We start from the raw sequence: 26,150 nt of genomic DNA on the forward strand, positions 1-26,150 counted from the left end.
TGATGGGACCAGATGCCATGATCTTAGTTTTCTGAATGTTGAGTTTTAAGCCAACTTTTTCACTCTCCTCTTTCACTCAAGAGCCTCTTTAGTTCTTTCTTGTTTTCTGCCATAAGGGTGGTGTTATCTGTGTAGCTGAGGTTACTGGTATTTCTCCCGGCAGTCTTGATTCCGGCCTGTGCTTCCCCCAGCCCAGCGTTTCGCATGATGTACTCTGCAAAGTGCTGCACTCAATATGCCAGCAAATGTGGAAAACTCAGCAGTGGCCACAGGACTGGAAAAGGTCAGTTTCCATTCCAATCCCAAAGAAAAGCAATGCCAAAGAATGCTCAAACCACCATACAATTACGCTCATTTCATATGAAAATAAGGTAAAATTCAAAATCCTTCAAGTTAGGCTTCAACAGTACATGAACTGAGAACTTTGAGATGTACAAGCTGGGTTTAGAAAAGGCAGAGGAACCAGAGGTCGAATTGCCAACATTCGTTGGAACGTGGAAAAAGCAAGGGAATTCCAGAAAAACATCTACTTCTGCTTCATTAACTATGCTAAAGCCTCTGACTGTGTGGATCACAACAAACTGTAAATCCTTAAAGAGACGGGAATACCAGACCATGCTTGTCTCCTGAGAAACCTGTATGCAGATCAAGAAGCAACAGTTCCAATAAGACACAGGAACAACGGACTGGTTTCAAATTGAGAAAGGAGTACATCAAGGCTGTATACTGTCACCCTGCTTATGTAACTTACATGCAGAGTACATCATGCAAAATGCCAGGCTGGATGAAGCATAAGCTGAAATCAAGACTGCCAGAAGAAATATCCACAACCCTGGATATGCAGATGATACCACTCTAATGGCAGAAACGAAAGAGGAACTAAAGAGCTTCTTGATGAGGGTGAAAGAGGAGAGTGAAAAAGCTAGCTTAAAACTTAACGTTCAAAAATCTAAGATCATGGCATCTGGTCCCATCACTTCATGGCAAATAGACGGAGTAGCAATGGAAACAAAGGCAGATTTTATTTTCTTGGGCTCCAAAATCACTGCAGACAATGACTGCAGCCATGAAATTAAAAGAGCCTTGCTCCTTGGAAGAAAAGCTATGACAAAGCTAAACAGTGTATTAAAAAGCAGAGACATTACTTTGCTGACAAAGATCTGTATAGTCAAAGCTATGGTTTTTCTGGTAGTTGTACATATGTGAGAGCTGGACCATAAAGAAGTCTGAGTGCCAAAGAATTGATGCTCTTGAATTGTGGTGCTGGAGAAGGCTCTTGAGAGTCCCTTGGACTACAAGGTGATCAAACCAGTCAATCCGAAAGGAAATCAACCCTGAATATTCACTGGAAGGACTGATGCTGAAGCTGAAGCTCCAATACTTTGGCCACCTGATGCAAAGACCTGACTCATTCAAAAGACCCCGGCGCTGCGAAGGATTGGGGGCTGGAGGAGACGGGGCAATGGGAGGATGAGATGGTTGGACAGCATCACTGACTCAATGAAAATGAGTTTCAGCAAACTCCAGGAGATAGTGAAGGACCTGGAAGCCTGGTGTGCTGCAGTCCAATGGGGTCACAAAGAGTCGGACATGAACAAACAACAGCAAAAAATATAAAAGGAATAAATTGGACATTTTAGATTTGAAATTACAATATCTGAAACAAAAAAGTTCACTGGATGAGCGAACAGCATAGGAAACGAACAGAAGGACATTTGAAATTAACAGAGATTAGACAATATTTAGAAAGAGAAAATATTTTTTTAAAAAACTTCCAGAGCCTTAGGGACTTGTGGGAAAAGGTATAATGTGTATGTAACTGGATTCCTAGGAGGAGAGAAAATACAAAAGAAAAAATACCTGGAGGAATGAATACTGGCCAAAAGCTAACTAAATATGCAAGATATAAACTTGCAAGCTCAGCAAACCCCAACAAACACACAAAAAAATATGCCCAGTCACAGTCATAATCAAAATGACGAGAATTCTCTTGAAGCAGCCAAAAGAAAAAAAACACATTTCATGTAAGGAATAACAAATGATTTAAAAGTCTGCTTACTTCTCACCAGAAACAACAAAAGCCAGAAGAAACACTGGATCAACAACTTAAAAATTCTAAAAGAGTAAAAAATGATAAATCCAGGATTCTATACTCAGTAAAAATATCCCAAGAATTAAGGTGAAATAGAGAGTTTTAGATAAAACTAAAACAATTCACTATCAGCAGATCTGCATTATAAGAAATGCTAAAGGAAGTTACTAGGCAGAAGGCAAAGGATACCAGGTGGAAACAGATCTTTGCAAAGGAATGGAGTAAATAAACCGAGATGGCTGATTCTTGTATTTCGTGTGCTGCGGTACATAAATTTTAACTCTAAGTAGATTATGGAAAATGAGTTTATATATTTTAATTCCTAGATTAATTAATTCCTCTCTCTCTCTCTCTTTAGTAGCTAAGTTGTGTCCGACTCTTGCAACCCCAAGGACTGTAGCCTGCCAAGCTCCTCTGTCCATGGGATTCTCCAGGTAATAATACCAGAGTGGGTTGCCATTTCCTTCTCCAGGGGATCTTCCCAACCCAGGAATCGAACCCGGGTCTCCTGCATTGCAGGCAGATTCTTCACTGACTGAGTCATGAGGGACGGCCTAATAACTCAATTAATTAATTCCTAATTCCTTTTAAAAGTACAATGGGAATAGTTAAAAAGCAGAAACAGAAGAAAAACAGAGGAGATAACAACCATAGCAATAATTAATTTTTAGTGGACTAAACATAAAATCCCTTGAATCACTGCCTTGTCGTGGTGAAGGGGCTTGCATAACTCAGTGATGCTATGAACCATGCCATGTAGGGCCACCAAAGAAGGACAGGTCATAGTGGAGAGTTCTGACAAAATGCGATTCACCGGAGGAGGGAATGGCAAACCACCCCTGTATACTCACCATGAGGTGAGAACCCCACAAACTGTATAAAAAGACAAAAACATATGACACTGAAAGATGAGTCCCCCAGGTCAGAAGTGGTCCAAATGCTACTGGGGAAGAGCGGAGGATAACTACTAACAGCTCCAGAAAAAATGAAGCAGATAGGCCAAAGCAGAAATGACACTCAACTGGGAATGTGTCTGGTGATGCAAGTAAAATCTGATGCTGTAAAGAACAGTACTGCATAGGAACATGGAATGTTAGGTCCATGAATCAAGGTAAACCGGGCATGGTCAAGCAGGAGATGCAAGAGTGAACATCAACATCTTAGGAATCAGTGAACTAAAATGGCCGGGAAAGGGTGAATATAATTAGGATGATGATTATATCTACTACTGTAGGCAAGAATCCCATAGAAGAAATGGAGTAGCTTTCATAATCAACAAATCCAAAATGCAGTACTTGGGTGCAACCTCAATAAAGACAGAATGATCTTGGTTCGTTTCCAAGGGAAACCATTCAACATCACAGTAATTCAAGCCTATGCCCAACCACTGATGCCAAAGAAGCTGGTTGACTGGTTTTAGGAAAACCTAGAAGACCACCTAGGACTAACACCAAAAAAAGATGTTCTATTCCTCACTGGGGACTGCAAAAGTAGGAAGTCAAGAGATACCTGGAGTAGCAGGCAAGTTTGGCCTTGGAGTACAAAATGAAGCAGGGCAAAGGCTAACAGAATTCTGCCAAGAGAATACACTGGTTATAACAAACACCATTTTTCAACAACACAAGAGATGACTTTACACATGGACATCACCAAATGGTCAATACCAAAATCAGACTGATTACATTATTTGTAGAAAGATGGAAAAGCTATATACAGTCTGCAAAAACAAGACCTAGAGCTGACTATGGCTCGGATCATCAATTTTCCATATCAAAACTGAGGCTTAAACTAAAGAAAGCTGGGAAAATCACTAGGTCAGCCATGTACAACTTGAATCAAATCCCCTATACATATACAGTGGAGGTGACAAATACAATTCAAGGGATTAGATCTAGTAAACAGTGTGCCTGAAGAACTATGGACAGAGGTCCGTAATGTTGTACAGGAGGCAATGAATGAATCCATTCTAAAGAAAAGGAAAAGCAAGAAGACACTGCTTCTTTGAGGAGTCTTTACGAATAGCTAAAGAAAGAAAAGCAGGGCAAAGCAAGGGAGAAAGGGAAAGGTACACTCAACTAGAGTTTCAGACAACAGAAGGAGGGACAAGAGGCCTTCCTCAAAGAACAACACAAAGAAATAGAGGAAAACAACAGAAGGGGAAAGGCTACAGATCTCTTCAAGAAAACTGGAAATATCGAAGGAACATTTCATTCAAAGATGAGCACAATAAAGGACAGAAACGGTGAAGGCCTAATAGAAGCAGAAGAGATGAAGAAGAGATGGAAAGAATACACAGAAGAACTGTACAAAAAAGATCTTATTGACCAGATAACCATGATGGTGTGGCCATTCACCCAGAGCCAGACATTCTGGAGTGTGAAGTCAAACAGGCCTTAGAAAGCACTGCTGTCAATAAAGCTAGAGGAGATGACGGAATTCCAGCAGAGCTATTTAAAATCCTAAAAGATGATGCTATCAAAGTGCTGCACTCAATAGGTCAGCAAATCTGGAAAACCCAGCAGTGGGCACAGGACTGGAAAAGGTCAACCCTCATTCAAATTCCCAAGAAAGCAGTACTAAAGAATGTTCAAACCAGTGGACAATTGCACTCATCTCCCATGCTAGTAAGGTTAGGCTCAAAATCCTGCATTGTAGGCTTCAGCATTACATGAACCGAGAACTTCCAGATGTCCAAGATGGGTTTAGAAAAGTCAGAAGAACCAGAGATCAAATTGCCAACATTTGCTGCATCATAGAGAAAGTAAGGGAATTCCAGAAAAACATCAACCCGTTTCATTGACTATGTGTGCACTGGATCATAACAAATTGTGGAAAACTTTTCTAAAGAGATAGGAGTATCAGACCATCTTACCTGTCTCCTGAAAAACTTGTATGCAGGTCAAGAAGCAACAGTTAGAATCCTGTATGGAACAAGTGACTGGTTCAGGATTGAGAAAGAAGTACAACAAGGTTGTTTGTTGTCACCCTGTTTATTTAACTTATAAGCAGAGCATGTCATGAGAAATGCCAGGCTGGATGGGTTACAAGCTGGAATCAAGACCGGAGTGAGAACCATCAACCACCTCAGATATGTGGATGATACCATTTTAATGGCAGAAAGCAAAGAGGAACTAAAGAACCTCTTGATGAGGGTGAAGGTGGAGAGTGAAAAAGCTGACTTAAAACTAAATACTAAAAAACTAAGATCATGGCATCCAGCCCCATCACTTCACGGCAAATAGAAGGGGAAAAGGTGGAAGCACTGAAGATTTCCTCTTCTTAGGCTCTAAAATCACTGCAGATGGTGACTGCAGCCATGAAATTAGAAGACAACTGCTTCTTGGCAGGAAAGCAATCAGAAATTTAAGACAGCGTGTTAAAAAGCAAACACATCACTTTGCTGACAAAGGTCAGTATAGTCAATGCTACCGTCTTTCCAGTAGTCACATATGGTTGTGAGAAAAATGAAAGTCATTCTTTTGTGTCTGACTCTGTGACTCCATGGACTGTATAGTCCATGGAATTCTCCAGGTCAGAATACTGGAGTGGGTAGCTGTTCCCTTCTCCAGGGGATCTTCCCAACCCAGGGACTGAATTCAGGTCTCCTGTATTGCAAGTGGATTCTTTACCAGCTGAGCCACCAGAAAGCCCAAGAATACTGAAGTGGTTAGCCTATCCTTTCTCCAGGGGATCTTCCTGACCCAGGAATCAAACTGGGGTCTCCTGCATGCAGGTGGATCCTTTTTCAGCTGAGCTACCAGGAACACCCTGGACCATAAAGAAGGCAGAGCACTGAAGACCTGATGCTTTCGAACTGTGGTGCTAGAGAACTCTTTTTTGAGAGTCACCTGGACAGCAAGGAGATCAAACCAGTCAATCCTAAAGGAAATCAACTCTGAATACTCATTGGAAGGACTGCTGCTGAAGCTCCAATACTTTGGTCACCTGATGCAAGCAGCCGACACATTGGAAAAGACCTTGATGCTGGGAAAGATTGAAAGCAAAAGGAGAAGGGAGCAACAGAGGATGAGATGGCTGGATAGCATCACCCATGCAATGAAAATGAACTTGGGCAAACTCTGGGAGACAGTGAGGGACAGGGAGGCCTGGTGTGAGGCAGTCCATGGGGTCGCAAAGAGTCGGACACAACTGGGAGACTGAACAACAAACATAAAACGCTTAGTGATAAATTTAATAAAACTTATTTCTGACTTTTCGCCAGAAAAGTATAAAACACTGCTTAGAGATACTAAAGAGGACCTAAAAAAACTGGAGAAAAAGCCATGTTCATGGATTGGCAATACATGTTAAATAGCATGGGTTTGAACTGTGTTATCCACTGGTATGTACATTTATTCTAACAGAAAATACTACATTACTACACAATCCCCTGGTTGGTTGAATCGGTGGATGTAGAACCAGAGATACAGAGGGAATGCACAGTTGAAGGAACCATGTAGCTGGAGGGCCCAGTATGTTACACATGGGTTGTCAGCTATGCAGAGGACTGGGGCCCCGAACCCCTGCAGTGTTCAAGGATTAACTGTATTGTTAAGATGTCAGTCCTCCCCAAACTGAATAACCAGTCCAATCCTAGCAGGAGGTGTGTTCATAGGAACTGGCAAACTCTTTCTAAAATCTATACAGAAATTGATGGCCTAAATAGTTTTGAAAAATATAGAAGGTTGATATTAAGATTTACAACAAAATTATAATAATCAAAGCTGTTACTGGATAACATATAGATGAGATAAACAACTGAATATGCAACTGTATAACAAAATGAATGTCAACCCTTACCTCATACTACAAATGAAATTTACTTAAAGGGATGGAAGACCAAAGCTTCCAAGAAAAAAATGTAAGAGAAAAATCTATGCAACTTTGGGACAGGAAAAGATTTAAGATAAGACTCTAAAAGCATGAGTTCTAAGGCCTGATAAATTGATACACTGAATTTAGTTTTAAACTTTTTATTGGGGGTGCAGCTGATTAACAAAGTTGTGATAGTTTTAGGTCTACAGCAAAGGTACTCAGCCATACATATACATGGATCCATTCTCTCCCAAGCTCCCCTCCCATCCAGGCTGCCACATAACACTGAGCAGAGTTCCCTGCGCTGTACAGTAGGTCCTTGCTGGTTATGCATTTTAAATACAGTAGTGTGTACATGTCCATCCCCAAATACCTAACTATCCCTCCCCCACCAGCAACCATAAGTTCATTCTCTAAGTCTGTGAGTCTCTGTTTTGTAAGTTCATTTATATATATATATATATCTATATATATATCTATATATATATGTTTTTGGTTCCACATATAAGGGGTGTCATTTAAAACTTAAAATTTTGTTCCTTAAGATCCCACCACTTAGTACACAATGCATTAAATAAATTAAATGTATCAAAGAACCCACAGCAGTTCAGTTGCTCAGTTGTGTCTGACTCTTTGCAACCCCAGGGACTGCAGCACGCCAGGCTTCCCTGTCTATCACCAACTCCCATAATTTGCCCAAACTCATGTCCATCACATCAGTGATGCCATCCAACCATCTTATCCTCTGTAATCCCCTTTTCCTCCTGTCGTCAATTTTTCCCAGCATCAGGGACTTTTCCAGTGAGTCAGTTCTTCACAGCAGATGACCAAAGTATTGGAGTTTCAGCTTCAGCATCTGTCCTTCCAATGAATATTCAGAACTGATTTCCTTTAGGATTGAATGGTTTGACCTCCATGCAGTCCAAGGGACTCTCAAGTCTTCTCCAACACCACAGTTCAAAAGCATCAATTCTTTGGCACTCAGCTTTCTTTATAGTCCAACTCTCACATCAATACATGACTACTGGAAAAACCATAGCTTTGACTAAACAGACCTTACCAAAGTAATGTCTCTGAGTTTTAATATGCTGTCTAGGCTTGTCATAGCTTCTCTTCCAAGGAGCAAGAGTCTCTTAATTTCATGGCTGCAGTCACCATCTGCAGTGATTTTGGAGCCCAAGAAAATAAAGTCTGTCACTGTTTCCATTGTTTCCTCATCTATTTGCCATGAAGTGATAGGACCAGATGCCACAATCTTAGTTTTTTGAATGTTGAGTTTTAAGTCAGCTTTTTCACTCTCCTCTTTCACTTTTATCAAGAGACTCTTTAGTTCCTCTTCGCTTTCTGCCATAAGGGTGGTATGATCTGCATATCTGAGGTTATTGATATTTTTCTCGGTAGTCTTGATTCTAGCTTGTGCTTCATGCAGCCCAGCATTTCACATGATGTACTCTGCATATAAGTTAAATAAGCAGAACCCATATGCAGAATATATATAGAAAATATATATATTCTGTATACCCATATACAGAAAATAAACCAAAGAACCCATTTACAGAATACATGTTTAAAAAACACCTTACAACTCAAGATAAAAATAATCCAATTTTTTAAAAAGGGCAAAATAATGGATTAAAACACAAGATCTGGGAAACTTTAAATTTCATAGAGCAAAACATAGGTAGTAAGCTCCTTGACATGAGTCTTGGCAATAACTTTTTGACACCAAAAGCAAAGGTATCAAGAGCAAAAATAAATAATGGAGGCTACATCAAACTTAAAGGCTCCTGCACAGCAAAAAAAACCATGAAATTGAAAAGGCAATCTACTAAATGGGAGAAAATATTTCCAAATCATATATCGGATAAGGGGTTAATATTCAAAATATATGAACCCATATAACTCAACAGCAAAAAAAAAAAAAAAAAGCAACCCAGTTAGAAAATGGGCAGAAGATCTAAATAGATATTTTTCCAAAAAAGATATACAGATGGCCAACAGGCCATGAAAAGGTGCTCAATATCATCAGTCATCAGGGAAATGAAAATCAAAAGCACAATGAGAGATCACCTCACTCTTGTCAAAATGGCTGTCATCAAAAAGACAAGAAATAACGAGTGTTGGCAAGGATGTGAAGAAAGGGAATTCTTGTGCACTGTTGATGGGAATATAAACTAGGGTAGCCACTGTGGAAAAAAGTATGCAAGTTCCTCAAAACGCTAAAAATAAAACTATCATATCATCTAGCTATTCCACTTCTAGCTGTTTATCTAAAGAAAGTGAAAACACTCATATGAAAAGATATATTCACCCCCTGTTCACTGCAGCCCTGTTTAGACTAAGAGCCAAGACATGGATGAATGGATAAAGAAAATGCCACATAATTTTAAAATGGAATATTATTCAGCCATAAAAATGAAGAAACCTGGCCATGTGTGACAATATGGGTAGACCCTAAGGGCATTATACTAAGTAAAATAAGTCAGACAGAGAAAGCCAAATACTGTATAATCTCACTTATATGTGGTATCTTAAACAAACCAAGCTCATAAATACAGAGAACCAGCTGGGTGATCACCAGAAGCACAGGTTGGAGGGGTGGTATAGGGTTGCACAAAATGGGTGAAGGGGATCAAAAGGTACAAACTTCCAGTTATAAAATAAATAAGTCATGGGGATATAATTTACAGTGTGGTGACTATAGTTAATAATACTGGACTGCATATTTGGAGGGCTTCCCCTGTAGCTCAGACGGTAAAGCATCTACCTACAATGCGTGAGACCTGCATTCGATCTTGGGGTCGGGAAGATACCCTGGAGAAGGAAATGGCAACCCACTCCAGTACTCTTGCCTGGAAAATTCCATGGATGGAGGAGCCTGGTAGGCTACAGTCATGGGATCGCAAAGAGTCGGACACAACTGAGTAACTTCACTGGCATGTTTGGAAGCTGCTAAGACAGTAAATCTTAAAAGTCCTCATCACAAGAAAAAAACTTTAATTACAGTGATGGATGCTAACTAGCCATATTGTGGTGATCATTCTGCAATATATACGTATATCAAGTTATTATTTTACACCTGAAATTAATATGTTATACGTCAATTATACATCAAAAACTGGGTAAAAGATTTGAACAGGTATTTAACAAATATATGTCTGGCCAACAAGCACATTAATCATTAGGGAAATTCAAATTAAAGCCACAAGTAGCTAACAGATACAATTTAAAAACTTGAGCACAACAAAGATGATGAGTTTATGGAGCAATCAGAACTATGTATTTCTGCTGGGAGCATAAAAGGACATAACCACTTCTGAAAACTATTAGGCAGTTTCCCACTGCAAGAAATTTCACATCTAAGTACATACACAATAGAAATAAGTACATATACAATAGAAATAAGTATGTTGCTAAAAGACTAGTGTCACTGTTCGTAACAGTCAACAACTGCAAACAACTCAAATGACTAGTATCAGTAAAATGGCTAATGTATATTCCTATAATGGAACATTCTATGAGAATGACCAAGTTGTTACAGAAGAATTTCAAATAGTGCTGAGGAAAAGCAGCCAGACACAAAAGAAAGCCTGTTATTCCTTTTATATACAAGTTCAAAATAAGAAAAAACTAACCTATCATGATAAACCTTTCATGAAACAATAATTAGATGGTAAATACTGGAATGGGTTACGAGGGGAGACCTCTCTGGTTCTAGTAATGCTCCATTTATATTTAGGGGTGTAGTTATGTGTCTTTATTACTAAAAATCCACCAAGCAATATATTTATGATTTTTCTGCACTTTTCTGTATGCATGCTATATTTTAATAAAAATTTATCTCAAAAAGCTAGAGAGGAAAGATGTATCATCTACAAAGGGCCAGGAATTAGACGACTAATTTCTTTACTGCAAAAACGGGAGCTAGAAGACAGGGTAATAGTATCCTAAATATATCAAGAAAAAACATATCTCAGCCTAGAATTCTATAACAAAGCATTTTTTTATGAATGAAGACAAAATATAGACATTTGCAGACCAAGAAAACATCACTTACCACTAATAGACCTTTATTCAGGTAAATTTTAGAAGACAAATTCCAGGCAAAAATAAAATTAGCTAAGATGGAAGGGCAGCAGTGTGAAGGGGAACGATGAGCAGATATATTGATAAAAATGTGGGCAAATCCAAATAAAATACTGATTGTACAACACCGGTACAAAAATGTTTGATAAGAGAAAAACTGAATGGGATAAACATAAAATTCAGTATATTTTCAGTATATTCAAATTAAAGTTTCAAGTTCAAACATGTTCAAAGTTAGACTATTCTAAGCTCCTTGTGTTATTCATAAGGGAAGTAAAAATACTGCTTACTTTTAAACCTTACATGTATGTTATAAAAACTAAAATAATAATTGAGAGACTAGGCAAAGGCATTTAAATTCCCAAAAAATAGATGAACAAAATGGAGAAAAGCAGCAAAACAGAGTAAGAAAATCCCTTCAACCCAAAAGGTGACAAGAAGGTATAAAAGGGATACAAACGCTAAGATGAACCTAAAATTGTAAAAATATATTCACAGTGAATGAAGTGGACAATTACATTGATATCAGAGCTATAAAAAATCAGAATAAATGTTAAACAAACATATAATCTGTGAGCAAGAGTTACACTTATATACAAACTAAAGTTGAAAGTCAGGAGACGGGAAAGGAAACAGTAACACTTGTAGGAGAAATTATATGTCTGGGATTTGCTTTAAAATATTCCCCCCATCCCCCAAAAGAAATAAACTGGGGAGTGAAAATAAATGAGACAAGAACACCAAATCGATAACTGTTGAAGACAGGTGACAGACATATTGGAATTTATTACACACTTCCAACTCTGCATATGATAAAACTGCTTTCAAAATAACAAGTTTAAAACGACAGAAAGATATCCTGGGCAAATACTAACACAAAGTGACTTGGTTTAGTTAAATGAATATCAGGTAAAAACAATGCTAGAAAGACATTACACATAATAAATCAATTCACCTGAAAGGAAAAAAAAAAAAAAACTTCTCAAGCTACTGTTTTAAGCACCATTTGCCCCTCTTTGTAAAGTATTATCTGAATCTCAAGATACTACCAGTCATCTTGTTAAGCCATATTCTGCTATAAAGTATGAAATGGGAAAAATCAAACATCTACTTCAACAATAACAAACATTTCTTTCAATAAATGATACTAAATTATTCATTATCCACATAGGAGGAAAAATTGGATTGCGACACCTTACACCGTACACAAAAGTTATGCCCAGGCAGATTAAAGACCCAAATGTAAAATGTGAAATTTTAAAATTTTAGAGTGACTTTATCACCTCTTGTGTTTTCACAGTTCAGTTTAGTCACTCAGTCATGTCCAACTCTGCAAGCCCAAGGACTGCAGCACACCAGGCTTCCCTGTCCATCACCAACTCCTGGAGCTTGCTCAAACTCATGTCCATTGAGTAGGTGATGCCATCCAACCATCTCCTCCTCTGTTCTCCCCTTCTCCATCTGCCTTCAATCTTTCCCAGCATCAGGGTCTTTTCCAATGAGTCAGCTCTTCACATCAGGTGGCCAAAGTATTGGAGTTTCAGCTTCAGCATCAGTCCTTCAATGAATACTCAGGACTGATTTCCTTTAGGATGGACTGGTTTGATCTCCTTGCAGTCCAAGGGACTCTCAAGAGTCTTCTCCAACACCGCAGTTCAAAAGCATCAATTCTTTGGCGCTCAGATGTCTTTATAGTCCAACTCTTACATCCATACAGGATTTTCATAAGTAGAGACCAAAAGTCAATGCTGGGCTTCAAAGGACAGGCTGACTCCCTTGTTAGGGGTTAACACACCTGGTGACTTGAAGTTGAAACCAATGCTCATTTACCATTTCAAAAATCCTAGAACTGTTAAAAATTATGCTAAATCAACTCTGCCTGTGCTCTACTAATGGAGCAACAAAACCTGGATGACAGTACATCTGTTTACAATATGGTTAACTGAGACCTACTGCTCAAAAAAAAAAAAAAAAAAAGATTCCTTTGAAGAACTACTGCTCATTGACAATGAACCTGGTCCCCAAGAGCTCTGAAGATGTACAACAAGATTAATATTGCCTTCATGCCTACTAACATAACATCCACTCTAGAGCCCATGGATCAAGGAATCAATTTTCAAGTATTACTATTTAAGAAATACATTTAAGTCTACACCTGCCTTAAGATTCACCATTCTAGATGCCACTAAGAATATTTGTGATTCAGGGAAAGAGGTCAAAACATCAATATTAACAGAGGCTTGGAAGAAGTTGATTCCACTTCATGGATGATTTTTGAGGGGTTTAAGACTTCCATTGGAGGAAGTTACTGCAGAGGTGGCAGAAACAGTAAGAGAACTAGAAGTGGAGCCTGAAGATGTGATTGAATTGCTGCAATCTCATGACAAAACTCTGAGGAGGAGTTTCTTATTATGGATAAACAAAGAAAGCAGTTTTTTGAGATAGAATCTACACCTGGTAAAGATGTTGTGAAGATTACTGAAGAGACAACAAAAGATTTAGAATAGCACATAAATTTAATTGATAAAGCCACTACAATACTGTAAAGTAATTAGCCTCCAACTAATAAAAATAAATTGAAAAAAAAAAAAAAGTAAAGTTAAAAAAAAAATTGATAAAGCAGCAGCAGGGTTTGAGAAGATGACTCCAACTTTGAAAGAAGTTCTCCTGTAGGTAAAATGCTACCAAAGAGCATTGCACGCTACCGAGAAATCATTTGTGAAAGAAGAGTCAACTGATATGTCAAACTTCATTGCTGTTTTAGGGTGCCAGAAGCCACCCTAGCCTTCAGTAACCACCACTCTGATTGATCAACAGTCATCAACACTGAGGCAAGATCCTCCACCAGCAAAAAGATTAAAACTTGAGACTTCCTTGGTGGTCCAATGGTTAAAAATCAATCCTGCAATACAGGGGGCTGGTCAGGGGACTAAGATTCCATAGGCCATGGGGCAACTAAGCCCGCTCGCTGCAACCAACGAGACCGCATGTACAAGGAAGACATGACCCAATCAAAAAAAACTCCATGAAGGCCCAGAAGATGGCTAGCATTTTTTAGCAATAAAGTATTTTTTAACTAACGTATGTACATGTTTTTAGACATGTTATTGCACACTTAATAGACTATAATATAGTATATAACTTTTAAATAGACTGGGAAACCAAAAAACTCATGACTTATTTTGACATTCACTTTATACTGTGGTGGCTGGGAACCAAACCTGTATTATCTCAGGGGTATACCTCTATTCTCAACAGCCAAAAGGTGAAAGCAATCCACATGTCCATCAACAGATGAATGAATAAGGAAAATGTAGTATACACATACAATGAAACATCATTCAGCTTTAAAAAAGGAAGGAAATTCTGACACAGGCTACAATATGCTAAGTGAAATAAGAAGCCAGTTACAAGAAGACAAATACTGAAAGATTCCACTTATATAATATTTATAGTAGTCAAAATCATATAGACAGAAAGTAGAATGGTGCTTGCCAGGGGCTGGGGAGAAGGGGAATGGAAAGTTACTGCCTAACAGGCAGAGAGTTTCACTTTTACAAAATGAGAAGACCTATGAGGATGGAGGAGAAGGCAATGGCAACCCACTCCAGTACTCTTGCCAGGAAAATCCCATGAGCAGAGGAGCCTGGTAGGCTGCAGTCCATGGGGTTTCGAAGAGTCAGACACGACTGAGCGACTTCACTTTCACTTTTCACTTTCACGCATTGGAGAAGGGAATGGCAGCCCACTCCAGTGTTCTTGCCTGGAGAATCCCAGGGATGGCGGAGCCTGGTGGGCTGCCGTCTATGGGTCGCACAGAGTCGGACACAACTGAAGCAACTTAGCAGCAGCAGCATGAAGATGAACTCAAAACATTATGAAATTAAAAATGGTTAAGATGATAAATTATGTACATTTCATAATAAAAAAAAGGAAAAGGCTTTATAATAAAGGAAATTAAAAAAAGGAAAAGGATCAGACCTAAATGTGAAACGGTAAAACTTTAAAACTTCTAGAAGAAAACACAAAATAAGATCTCTGTGACTTTGAGGTAGGTAGAGATTTCTTAGGTAGGACACAAAAAGCACAAAACATTAGAGAAAAAAATCAGACTTCCTTGGAATTTAAAATTTGTGTGAAATATACCATCAAGAAAACAAAAAGCCAAGCTGCTGAAAGTATTCACAACAAATAGCTCTGAGAAAGAACTTGTATCTAGCATAAAGAACTGTTATGACTCAATAATAAAATCAATTTTAAAATGGGCAAAATATTTAAACAACCACTTCACAAAAGATATACAAACAACTGATAAGTACAAGAAAAAGTACTCAAGATCATTAGTCTTCAGAGGAACGCAAATTAAACTGCAACGAGACACCACAACACATCCACTAGAATGGCTAACAGGTGCTGAAAGGGCTGTGAAATAACTGAACTCTCATACATTGCTGGTGGAGATGTAAAACAGCAAGTGTTTTATTCACTCAGTTGTGTCCGACTCTTTGCAACTGCATGGACTGTAGCCTGCCAGGTTCCTCTGTCCATGAAATTCTCCAGGCAAGAATACTGGAGTGGGTGGCCATTTCCTTCTTCAGGGGATCTTCCCGACCCAGGGATCGAACCTGGATCTCCTGCATTGCAGGCAGATGTTTTATCGTCTGAGCACAACCACTTCAAAAATCTATTTGGCAGTTTGTCCCAGAGTTAAATGTTCACTTCCTTTATGATTCAAGGGAAATTTTCCCAAGAGAAATGAAAACATATCTGCAGAAAGACTTTTGTAAAAATATTCATTGGAGCTTTATTTATAATGGCCAAACCCTAGGAAGAACTGAAATGTTCACCAAGCAAACGGTAAACAAAATCTGATATATCCATACAAAGGAATATCATTCAGCTATGAAAAGAACTGAACTACATACAACATTAATGAATCTCAAAAACACTGAGTGTAAAAAGCCAGAAACAAATAAGGATATAGCACAGTCATCCTTCAGTATCCATGGAGAACTGGTTCCAGGGCCAGCTACGAGTAACAAAATCCGAGGATGCTCAAATTCTACAGATGGCCCTCCATATCTGAAGTTCCACATCTGTGTATTCAACCAAGGATTGTGCAGTACTGCGTTTACTACTGAAAGAAATGTTTATAAATGGACCTGAAGATTAAACATGTGTTGTTCAAAGGTCAACTGTGTATCAATGATATGAAAACTCTAGAACTTAGCACCTGGCATATAATATAAACCTCAAAAATGTTACTGTGACAAAGTTTTCTTAAAGACAAATAACTGCATATGAGTCACTATAAACCAGTGGCTCTCAACCAGGGGCAATTCTGCCCCCAGGACACTGGGCAATGTTTGGATTGTCATGACTGGAGGTGTGCTACTGGCCTCTAATGGATAGAGGTCAGGGATGCTGTGGAACATTCTGCAACACACAGAACAGTCACCACAACAAAACTAACAGGAAAATGAGCAAAGGACAACAACATGGCCAGTCAACATGAAAAGATCCTCTACCTGTAGAAAAATGCAAAGTGACCAAGATAGCATTTTAAAATCAATAAAATGGTAAAAAATGAAAAACTGACAATACCAAATGCTGGTGCAACAGAGAACAGAAATCTACACTGTTATAAACTGCAGGTGAAAAGGTACATTATAACCATATATCACTACATACATCACTACATTGTTGCTATTGTTCAGTTGATACGTTGTGTCTGACTCTTGTGCCACCCCATGGGCTGCGACCGACCAGGCTTCTCTGTCCATGGGATTCTCCAAGCAAGAATACTGGAGTAGGTTGCCATTTCCTCCTTCCTCCAGGGGATCTTCCTGACCCAGGGATTGAACCTGAATCTCCTGCATTGCAAGCGGATTCTTTGCTTATGAGCCACAAGGAATGTACACACACATATGTGTATATATATATATATGCATTCCTATTCATGCATTAGGATGAATAGTGATTAATGATAGTAGTTACCATAGGGATGGAGGGAGTGGAGAGGAACTTATATCTTAATTTAAATTACGGACTTCCTTGGTGGTCCAGTGGTTAAGAAATCTGCCTGCCAATGCAAGGAACAACACTTACACCCCTGGTCTGGGATGATCCCACGTCAAGGGGCTACTAAGCCCATACACCACAACTGCTGAGTCCATGAACCTGTGCTCCACAACAGGAGAAGACACCACAATGAGAAGCCCGCACACAGCAAGTAAGAGTAGCTCCCCCATCGCTGCAACAAAAGAAAGCCCCGGTGCAGCAAGGAAGACGCAGTATAACAACAACAAAAAAGTTCTAAAAAAGAGGTTCTTATCTTAAAAAAAAAAAAAAATTACTGTTCTGCTCTCTGAAAGCTGTAGGTTTTAAAATGATTCCTGGGGCTTCCCTGGTGGCTCAGGGTTGAAGAATTCGCGCGCCAATGCAGGAGACATGGGTTTGATCCCTGGTTCGAAAAGATCTCCCACACCGTGGAGCAACTAAACCCGAGTGCCACAACTACTGAGCCTGTGCTCCGGCAGCAGTAAGAGAGGCCAGTGCAACGCGGAGCCTGAGCGCTGCAGCCAGAGAGGAGCCCCGCTCACAGCAACCAGAGAAAGCCCACGCACAGCACCAAAGACCGCGCACAACCAAAAATTAAAATTAAATGATTCCCATTCACTGAAACCCTAATACATATCAGGTAATGTGTAAGATACACTTCGTATCTGATATTCCTCACAACAAATCTAGGTTATAGATATCAGTAGCTCCTTTTTTTAAATAGATGAATAAATATGCATCTGAAATTAAATGATTTACTCAAGGTGTCAATATAGTCAGCTAGTGGCAGAGCCAGGATTCAGGCCAAGGGCTTTCCACTGCAAGGCCCAATCCTGTCTCTCCCACAGCAGTACAATGTTACGACCTACGTGCAAATGTTTGACAATAGTAAAGCGTTCTTGGAAATTATTCTTTTCATAAAAATATTTCAATCAAGATAATTCTAGGATGGAGAATGATAAAGAAAAGAGGATGGCAAAATGCAGAGTAAGCAAAGCAAATAAAAGCTATAGACGGCACCCCTAGAAAAATGTACATGACATGAAATATATACAATCTTAGCAGTTCACAAATTTCCTGGGAGCAATCACTAAAAAGTCTTTGGAATCCAAGTTAAAAAACTTCTCTTCAGGGGAAAAAACAGGCCATATTCACGTAAAATATTTGAAGGACCATCCAAATTTCTTTGACCCGAGTTGTACTTTATCAACTAGTGCATAAATGGACCAAACACTGCTGTAATCAGAAACCGTTTGGTTTGCCTAAGTAAAATCTACCACCATTCTAACTATAACTAGCTCTCTGTTCTAGAACATATACAAGAGAAGTAATGAGGCTGGTGGTTACAGGAGGCTTCCAGAATTAAATTCAGACATCTTGTGTGTAAAGGTTACCTTTGTTGAAGGATGAAAGTTAGAACAAAGATCAACAGACATTAGGCTTAAAGGAGGACCTTTTATAAAACCAGAAGTAATCACTAATAAGTTACATCCCACCGTAGGTTCATATTTGCAAAAATGTACAAGATGCAAAATCTTTAGTTTTAAAACAAGAAAATGCCACACAGCCCATTAGCTTATTTTTTGCCCGTGTAACACAGTCTTTTTCTTTATACTTCCTTCTTTCTCATTTCAGGCGATGGTTCGTCTTTCCTGCTCTCTAGCCTTCTTCAATATTCCCTCATTCTGCCATTTTTATCTCTTAAGCAAAGGTAATGTACAGATATTTAGTTACAGACTTCACGTTTCCTATCAAACTAGCTAATTTTGGATTAGCAGGTTTTGTTTCCCTCAATATATACATCTAAACTGGTTGATTTCTTTATCTTGTGGTTTTCAATTGAGTGTTTACTATGAGTCTTTCATTGTGGAAAGAGACAGAGTCAATACTGTACAGTAGCTCAGAGTTATGTTTCACCCAGCACACAGTCTTTTATTTTACAACCATACAGTGTGGGGGAGGCAGAGTAATCAAGGGAAGTACTCTCAGAAGGCAACAGTTGAGCCTAATGTTACAAATAGCCCAGCCTGTGAAGATGAGGGAGGAGTCCCAATTAGAGGAAAATAGACTATGCAGCTGAAATTCACTAAGACTAGTTAGTTGCAAAATGCTATAAAAACCCTGATGAACCTTTTGAGGAATCCGATATTATCTCCTTGGACCTTAAAATGTACCTCCTAGTGCTCTTGTTCAGCACTACAGTATTCAAATGGTAGACTGTCTATTCTCACCTTTAAGTATCACCTAAACTGAGAACAATGATTTGTCTTAAATATTGCCTACGTGCCTCAACTTTTCATTTTTAGAAAAAAGTGTACTGGAAAGAGCAGACTTTGAAGTTTTTAAAACCTACATTTTAAACTTGGCTCTGTAAACAAGCTAGTAGAGTGACTTTTGCCCAAGTCACTTAACTTGGCTCTCTGAACACTTTTTTTTTTCCTTTTTAAAAGTGTGCTAAAACAGCTATCTCCTAATGTTCTAAGGGTGAAATGAGACAAACATTTCCATTACCTAACACAGTACTTGGCATATAACAGAGGCCTGATCAGTAGAAGTGACTGCCACTTTCTAAGCTCCCCCATAGTAACAGCATGTGTTTCCCTGAATCCTCATCATCACAATAACTAGCACAGTGCTTCACACATAACAGAAACCCAGGCAATCCCAGGGATTGCCGGCTATCATAGCAGGCAGTTTCCAACTTGAGACAAATATTTCGCTACTACTACTTTTTTGGAGGCAGTCCTAACTTCATTGGGTGTATTTTATATAGGTTTATATATAAGCGTTTTATTACTCTTTTAACCTTTGAACAGCTTCCAATGGTTTTTAGAATACAACGCAAACTCTTTAGGATCTATTTAGTCCCAGTTTCTTTCCCCTCCCCCTTACTTAAGATGTTCTAGCCACACCTGGCCTCCACCTGCTCCTCAACTACTACCCCTAAGCGAATTTCAGCCTCAGGGTCTATTTTCCTCTAACTAGGACAGTTCCTCCCCCAACTTCACAGTTCAGTTGCTCAGTCGCCTCCGACTCTTTGTGACCTCATGGACTGAAGCATGCCAGACCTCCCTCACCAACTCCTGGAATTTACCCAAACTCATGTCTATTGACTCCGTGATGCCATCCAACCATCTCATCCTCTGTGATCCCCTTCTCCTCCCGCCTTCAATCTTTCCCAGCATCAGGGTCTTTTCCAATGAGTCAGTTCTTTGCATCAGGTGGCCAAAGTACTGGGAGTTTCAGCTTCAACATCAGTCCTTCTAATGAATATTCAGGACTGGTTTTCTTTAGGATGGACTGGTTAGATCTCCTTGCTGGCCAAGGGACTCTCAAGAGTCTTCTCCAACACCACAGTTCAAAAGCATCAATTCTTCGGTGCTCAGCTTTCTTTACAAGTCCAACTCTCACACCCATACATGACTACTGGAAAAACCATAGCCTTGACTAGACGGACCTTTGTTGGCAAAGTAATGTCTCTGCTTTTTAATATGCTGTCTAGCTTGGTCATAACTTTTCTTCCAAGGAGTAAGCGTCTTTTAATTTCACGGCTGCAGTCACCATCTGCGGTAATTTTGGAGCCCCCCAAAATAAAGTCTGGGGTATTTAACACAACTGTGGCCTCCTGAGAGCCCTTCTTCCCTTCATTACTCTGCCTCCCCCACCAGTCTGTTATCTTATTCCTGGACTAGTACTTTCCACGACGCCCAATTCTCTTGTTTCCAAGTGAGGACAAGGGATAGTGTCCGTTTTGCTAGTTGAGCCCAGGGCTTATACCCGTGCTTCGCACAGAGCACGCGAGTGACCCAGCTACAACTCCTCCTACGGCCACCTCCTGGCTCCCGGCTGGAGCCTGGGTCGTGTGGGGGCTTCATCGGGACCCGCTAGCTTCTCCTCACAACCAGCCCCCTTCCTGGGTCCTAAGGACGCGCACTCCCTTTTCCCCCAGGGAACTGGGCGGGATGGGACGGTGGGACGCCCCCGCGGTCGAGTCACAGCCACGGCCGGAATTCTGGACCCAGGGGTAGGGGATGTGGACTTTGGAAACTCGAGCGGCCACAGATGTCCGCAGCGCGCGGGTCTGTGGAACCGGCGCGCAAACCCCCCACCGGACCAACCCTGAGTTCTCAGATCCGTCTCGAGTCTTTAACGCGGACTTCGCAACGGAGGCGTCCGTCAAGAAGGCGGCCTCCTCTCAAAAGCGGTGAGGGAAAGTTTAGCTCTTCTCACCAGAAAACGACTTCAGGCAACCGACTCGGAAAACTCACCAGAGAGTGCAGGCTGCACCGACCTCCCCTCCCTCGACAGAACCTGACTGGAAACGCGAGCCGCCGCCAGGAGACAAGCGAGCGCGCGCTGAGCCCGCGCAGTCGCAGAGGAAGCTTCGCGCGCCCGGGGCGGGGCGCGGGACTGGGGCGGGGCCAGCTCCTCTCGCGCGCTGACGCGACGGGTCGCGGCGGAAGGGTGTGGACGCGCAGGCGCCGCGGCGGCTGAGACGGCAGGGGGCGGGGCCGCGCAGGCGCTTTGCGAGGCGGTAGCGGCGGCGGCGGCGGCGGCGGCGGCGGCGGCGGCGGCCGTGGTGGTAGAGGTAGCGGCGGCGGCAGCTGTGAAGGGGTTCCGGAAACATGGTGCTGATTAAAGAATTGTGAGTGGGACCGGTGGGCGTGAGCGAGGTTCTGGGGAGGCAGTGGTGGGGGATCCACTGACTGAGAAGTGGCGGAATATTCCTAAGAAGGAGCGAATCGCGGGGCCGGCCGCTCCCTGCGCGCGCCCCCTCCCGCCGGCACGCGCCCCCGGCCCGCCCGAGGCCCCTCCGCGGTGCGCTCGCCGCATCCCCCCACCCCCAGCGCTGTTGCCGTGGTAACAGTGCCGCCCTCTCCCCCCCAACCCCCACCCCAGGGGCGGAGGGGGCAGGGTCCCGGCCGGAGCGCGTGGCTCCGGCGGGCGAGGCCCGGAGTTTCCGCTGGGACCCGCCTTCTCCCCAACCCCCCACACCCAGTCTGAGACTGGGCCCACCCGCAGCCGAAGCCCGATGGTGCGGGGGAGACGCGGTGGGTCTGTGATTTGTCGTCCCCGGGGTGGAGCTTGCCTGTAACCCGCGGGAGGTGGGCTTGCCAGCTAAAGGCTGCCCTGGTGGTCGGGGGCTCGAGGTGGCACGTAGGCGCCCCGAAGTTCCTGCCGGAGCTGGGAGTCGGGAAAAACCTGTCTTCGCTGGCAAGCGAAGCTCTCCCCATCCCGAGAGAGCTCTCTCTCTCTGCTCTTGAGTCTCAGTTTCTATATCTTGAAGATGGGATGACACTCTGGGCTCCATGGACTTCCCCCGGGTTTAGGTGAGGCGTTAACATGTCGTCGGTCGTGTGGAAGAGTTCCCAGGTGCTTCGTACCGGCGAAGTGATTTTGTTGAAAAGTTATGGCATTTCCTACCGGCAAGGACTGTGACTGATCTCAGGAAGTCTGGTTGGCAGCGAGTGTTCCGCTGTCACAGCTGGTTCATGTTGTCAGCCACCGTTTGGGCAACTGGGGATTTCTAGTGTGGCGCATTCTTGGGTGTTTCAAATGTTCTTTTCATTGTAAACTCTTGAAATTTTGGACTTAATTTAGCTAACTGCAGACAGCTTATTTTTAGTGTTCAGATTTCTTTTTAAGTCATTCCTGTCGCTTGTCTGCTTAAAAATCTTTCGGACCCCCTTATCTCACTGAGAGTAAAAGCCACCGCCTATAGGATAGATACCCTGGCAGGTTTTAACCACTGTTTTGTTCTCTGATTTCAGTTACAGCCCTTCCCTTGCCCTTTTGAAGCTTACGAGGTTTCTTGCTGTTCTTTCACTACTCCAGGAAAAGAAGCACAGTCCAGGGCTTTTTTGCTTGCTCTTCCCTCATTTTACTGATTGACGCCTTTTCAGGTGTTTGGTTAAATATCACCTTCTTGGAATCTCTTTCTGAAGATTCACTTGCAACCCGCATGGTTTGGTCTTTGCTTTTCCGGCTTCATTGGTCTTCATAGAGCTATCGCCATCTAACTTGCTTCTCTGTTACTGGATGTAGTCTCTCACTCTATATAAACTTCATGAATTTGTCTATTTTGCTCATTCTCCTATTCTCACTTCTTGAAGTCTCTGGCACATAGTAAACGTTCAATAAATATTTGTTAAAAAAAATGAATGAAAAATTCTAACTTTAGTCAGTGACAGCGATCCTGAGAAAAGACAAGTTTTCAGTTAAAATTTTATTAAATTTATAAAAATTTTCTTCCATTTCATTTGTATAATGTAGCGTGAAAGTGGTAGCTCATTTATTACTCTGAAATTTTTGTAGTGTCTGTAGTTGGCAGGTGTTAAGACTTCTGGAGGAAATAAGAGAAAATTGACTTAGCCCAAGTCACACAACAAGTAAGTTGCGAAACTAATTTTGGGTTGCAGATCTAGTAATTTTTCTTTTATTAGAGTTACTTCCTCTTTTCTGTAATGTGAATTGTATTCAGTAGATCCCTTTGACAGTTATGTGAGTAGCGTCAGGCTAAATCATGGAGAGCAGTTCTCATTGGGAATTTGCACATTATGCTTTTTGTGAATCATTACTTTCTTCATAAAAATTTTAATGTACCAAGATAACCAATGTTGAAATATGCCCAAGTTGTAATACTTTTTTCTGAAGGAATTCTCAGTTAACGTTTCTTGATGTCCACTCCTCACCTGTGTCTCCCCTAGATTTTATTTCCCTCCTAAAGACTTCTTTTTCTGGCTGCCCCGTGTGGCTTGTGGGATCTTAGTTTCCTAAGCAGGGATTGAACCTGGGCCCTTGGCAGTGAACGCTCAGGGTCCTTACCACAGGGCTGACAGGGAATTCCCCTTTTTCTCCTAGACTTTTTGAGGTCAGAGGCTGTTTCTTATTCCAGTATTCCTGGTATCCAGCATAGCATCTCCTCTAGCACACAGTAAGAACTCAGTGTTGTCTAATGAAAAAAATGATTCTTCCTACTCACCTGTCTGTTTTCTAAAATTGTTCTTGGTCAGGAGCAATGAATAGGTAGATCATCCCTATATAAGGATGTTGGTAAACTGTAATATACTTTGGCAAATGTTTGTTGTCTTTAAAAACGCCAGCTATTTTTGACATGAATTAAAAGGTTAGAAATAACTTTTTCAGGATGGGGAGTTACCTTCAAGTTGTTATTTAAGCAGTAGGTGAAATTTCCATTAGCATAAAATCCTGGTTTTAAAGAACTAATAGGTTGTGTGATTTGGAAAATTATTTTCATAACAGTTTTCAGAGATGTTTGAAAATTTTCAAAGTGCTGTAAAAGTTGAATATTGCTTTTAGAATAATAATAATGCAAAATTAAAGCCTGTTTCTTATCTGTTTTACTTTTTCTTAAATCTTGAAGAAGTTACTTGACTCGTCATTCATTCAGAATGTCACAATCAGTCACTTTCATTTTGTGAAGTAAGTTTTCCCTACTAGTAAAATTATTCAGCAGTGATTCTTGGTTTTGTGAAACTTCACGGAAGTCTGTTTCCTTTCTGTTCCTTCCTTCGACTTCCTCTGCAGCCTAGCATTCTCGTGTGTGTGTGTGTGTGTGTGTGTGTGTGTGTATGTATGTGAGATGTGAGTGAGTGTGAGTCATGGATCCATGGACTGTAGCCCAGCATTCTCCTGTGTGTGTATGTCAGTGTCAGTCATGGACCCTTGGACTGAGTGTGAGTCATGGACTGTAGCCCTCCAGGCTCCTCAGAGTTCTCGTGTGTGTGTGTGTGTGTGTGTGTGTGTGTGTGTGTCAGTGTGTCAGTGTGAGTCATGGATCCGTGGACAGCCCCTCAGGCTCCTCAGTACATGGAGCATCCTCCTTTGGGTCTTTGTTAATCCTTGCCCTGCCTCGCAAAAGATGGCTTTTTACCACATCCTCCTGCTTCTCATTGTCTTTAAGCACCTAAGAGGACATGTTAGCTATAGCTGTGTTGCTTACTTTTTGGAACAATCTTCCAGGATTCTTTGTTGTTGAATGAATGTAATAGACTTCGTACCATTGTATTCCAGGCCCTGAAAATATGCTCCCTACCTGTATATTTGTCTGAATCTCCCCAGATAGGCTCCCAGCCTATATCATAGTCTTCTCCCCTGTCCACTGCACCTCTCCACCCCAGTTTTATTTTCTGTTACTGAGACGGTGAGCATGTTAGTGTGTACCCCGAGGAGACAGCTGAAATAAATGATTAGGTATTGGAGGGGTTTTGTATAACAAGTTTATTCTTGATGAGAAGAACTTAGCAACCATTAAGACTTGGAGAACCTTCATTGTCTTTAGACGATCATTATCAGAATGACAGAGTGATGAGTGACCCCCAGTAGTCCAGGAGGAGGGGGGAATAACAGAGACAAGTGGTAGAGATGAAGGTGATGGGAGCACTGAGGCATCAGTGTTTGAGGAAGGCTGGGGAGAGAGCAACAGATAAAAAGCGCAGCTGAGGAGAAGTTGGAGTGAAGAAAACTATTGGGAATTTCCTGTAAAATGAAAATTGAGGTGAACCCTGTGGTATTTTTTTCCTCTCCTTAAAGTAGAGTTAAAATAAGATTTTAAGTGGCATTGCTGTCGTAGTTAGATGGTAGGAGGGAAAAGTCTAAGAATGACCAGGTTGCGGGGGGACGGGGGTGCAGGGCGGGTGTGGTGGGGTGGGGAGTTGCCTTCTTGGACCTTGAGACTTTGGATATTTGGGGATGGCCTTGGTTTTCAGAGCTTCTTGTGGAACTAAGTATGAGGGTACTTGCCTAAAAAATCTGGAGGTAAAATGCAGTATCCTGATATAAAATAATTTGTCACAGAATTCTTTTTTGGAATTCATCTTTAGGAGCATTATGCCTCTGTCCTAGTCCTCTTGTATGTACAGGAACAGACTCTTGGACAAGGTCAAACACAGCAACCTCATGTTGAATCTACACTGAAAGGGGTTGTATTTATCAGGTTAAAAGTATTTTCCATGGTAGTTTTTTCTTACTAAGTCTAAAGGATGTTTTACGTGGTTTTTTTTCGAATAAGACTGAGCAATAATTGGGTAGTAGGGAGCAATTTTTGGAGGCACTCATTTGTGAGATTCAAGACATG

The 26,150-nt window shown here is 41.1% G+C and overlaps 1 protein-coding gene and 1 long non-coding RNA gene across 3 annotated transcripts in view; one reads left to right on the plus strand and one right to left on the minus strand.

Moving 5' to 3' along the window:
- The window catches only part of LOC133056377 (uncharacterized), a 60,618-nt gene extending 39,179 nt beyond the window's left edge, over nucleotides 1-21,439 (minus strand). The window contains exon 1 of the long non-coding RNA XR_009692795.1: nucleotides 21,322-21,439. This is a non-coding gene — a long non-coding RNA (uncharacterized LOC133056377). The remainder of the gene's footprint in view (nucleotides 1-21,321) is intronic.
- Nucleotides 21,440-21,575: 136 nt separating this feature from the next.
- PITPNB (phosphatidylinositol transfer protein beta) overlaps nucleotides 21,576-26,150 on the plus strand; it is a 58,348-nt gene continuing 53,773 nt past the window's right edge. For both annotated transcript variants that reach the window (XM_061141646.1, XM_061141645.1), the window contains exon 1: nucleotides 21,576-21,698. In XM_061141646.1, coding sequence (XP_060997629.1) covers nucleotides 21,679-21,698 — 20 coding nt within the window. In that variant the 5' untranslated portion in view covers nucleotides 21,576-21,678. The remainder of the gene's footprint in view (nucleotides 21,699-26,150) is intronic.

Source organism: Dama dama, chromosome 5 (assembly GCF_033118175.1).
Source record: "Dama dama isolate Ldn47 chromosome 5, ASM3311817v1, whole genome shotgun sequence".
Classification (NCBI taxonomy): Eukaryota; Metazoa; Chordata; class Mammalia; order Artiodactyla; family Cervidae; genus Dama; species Dama dama.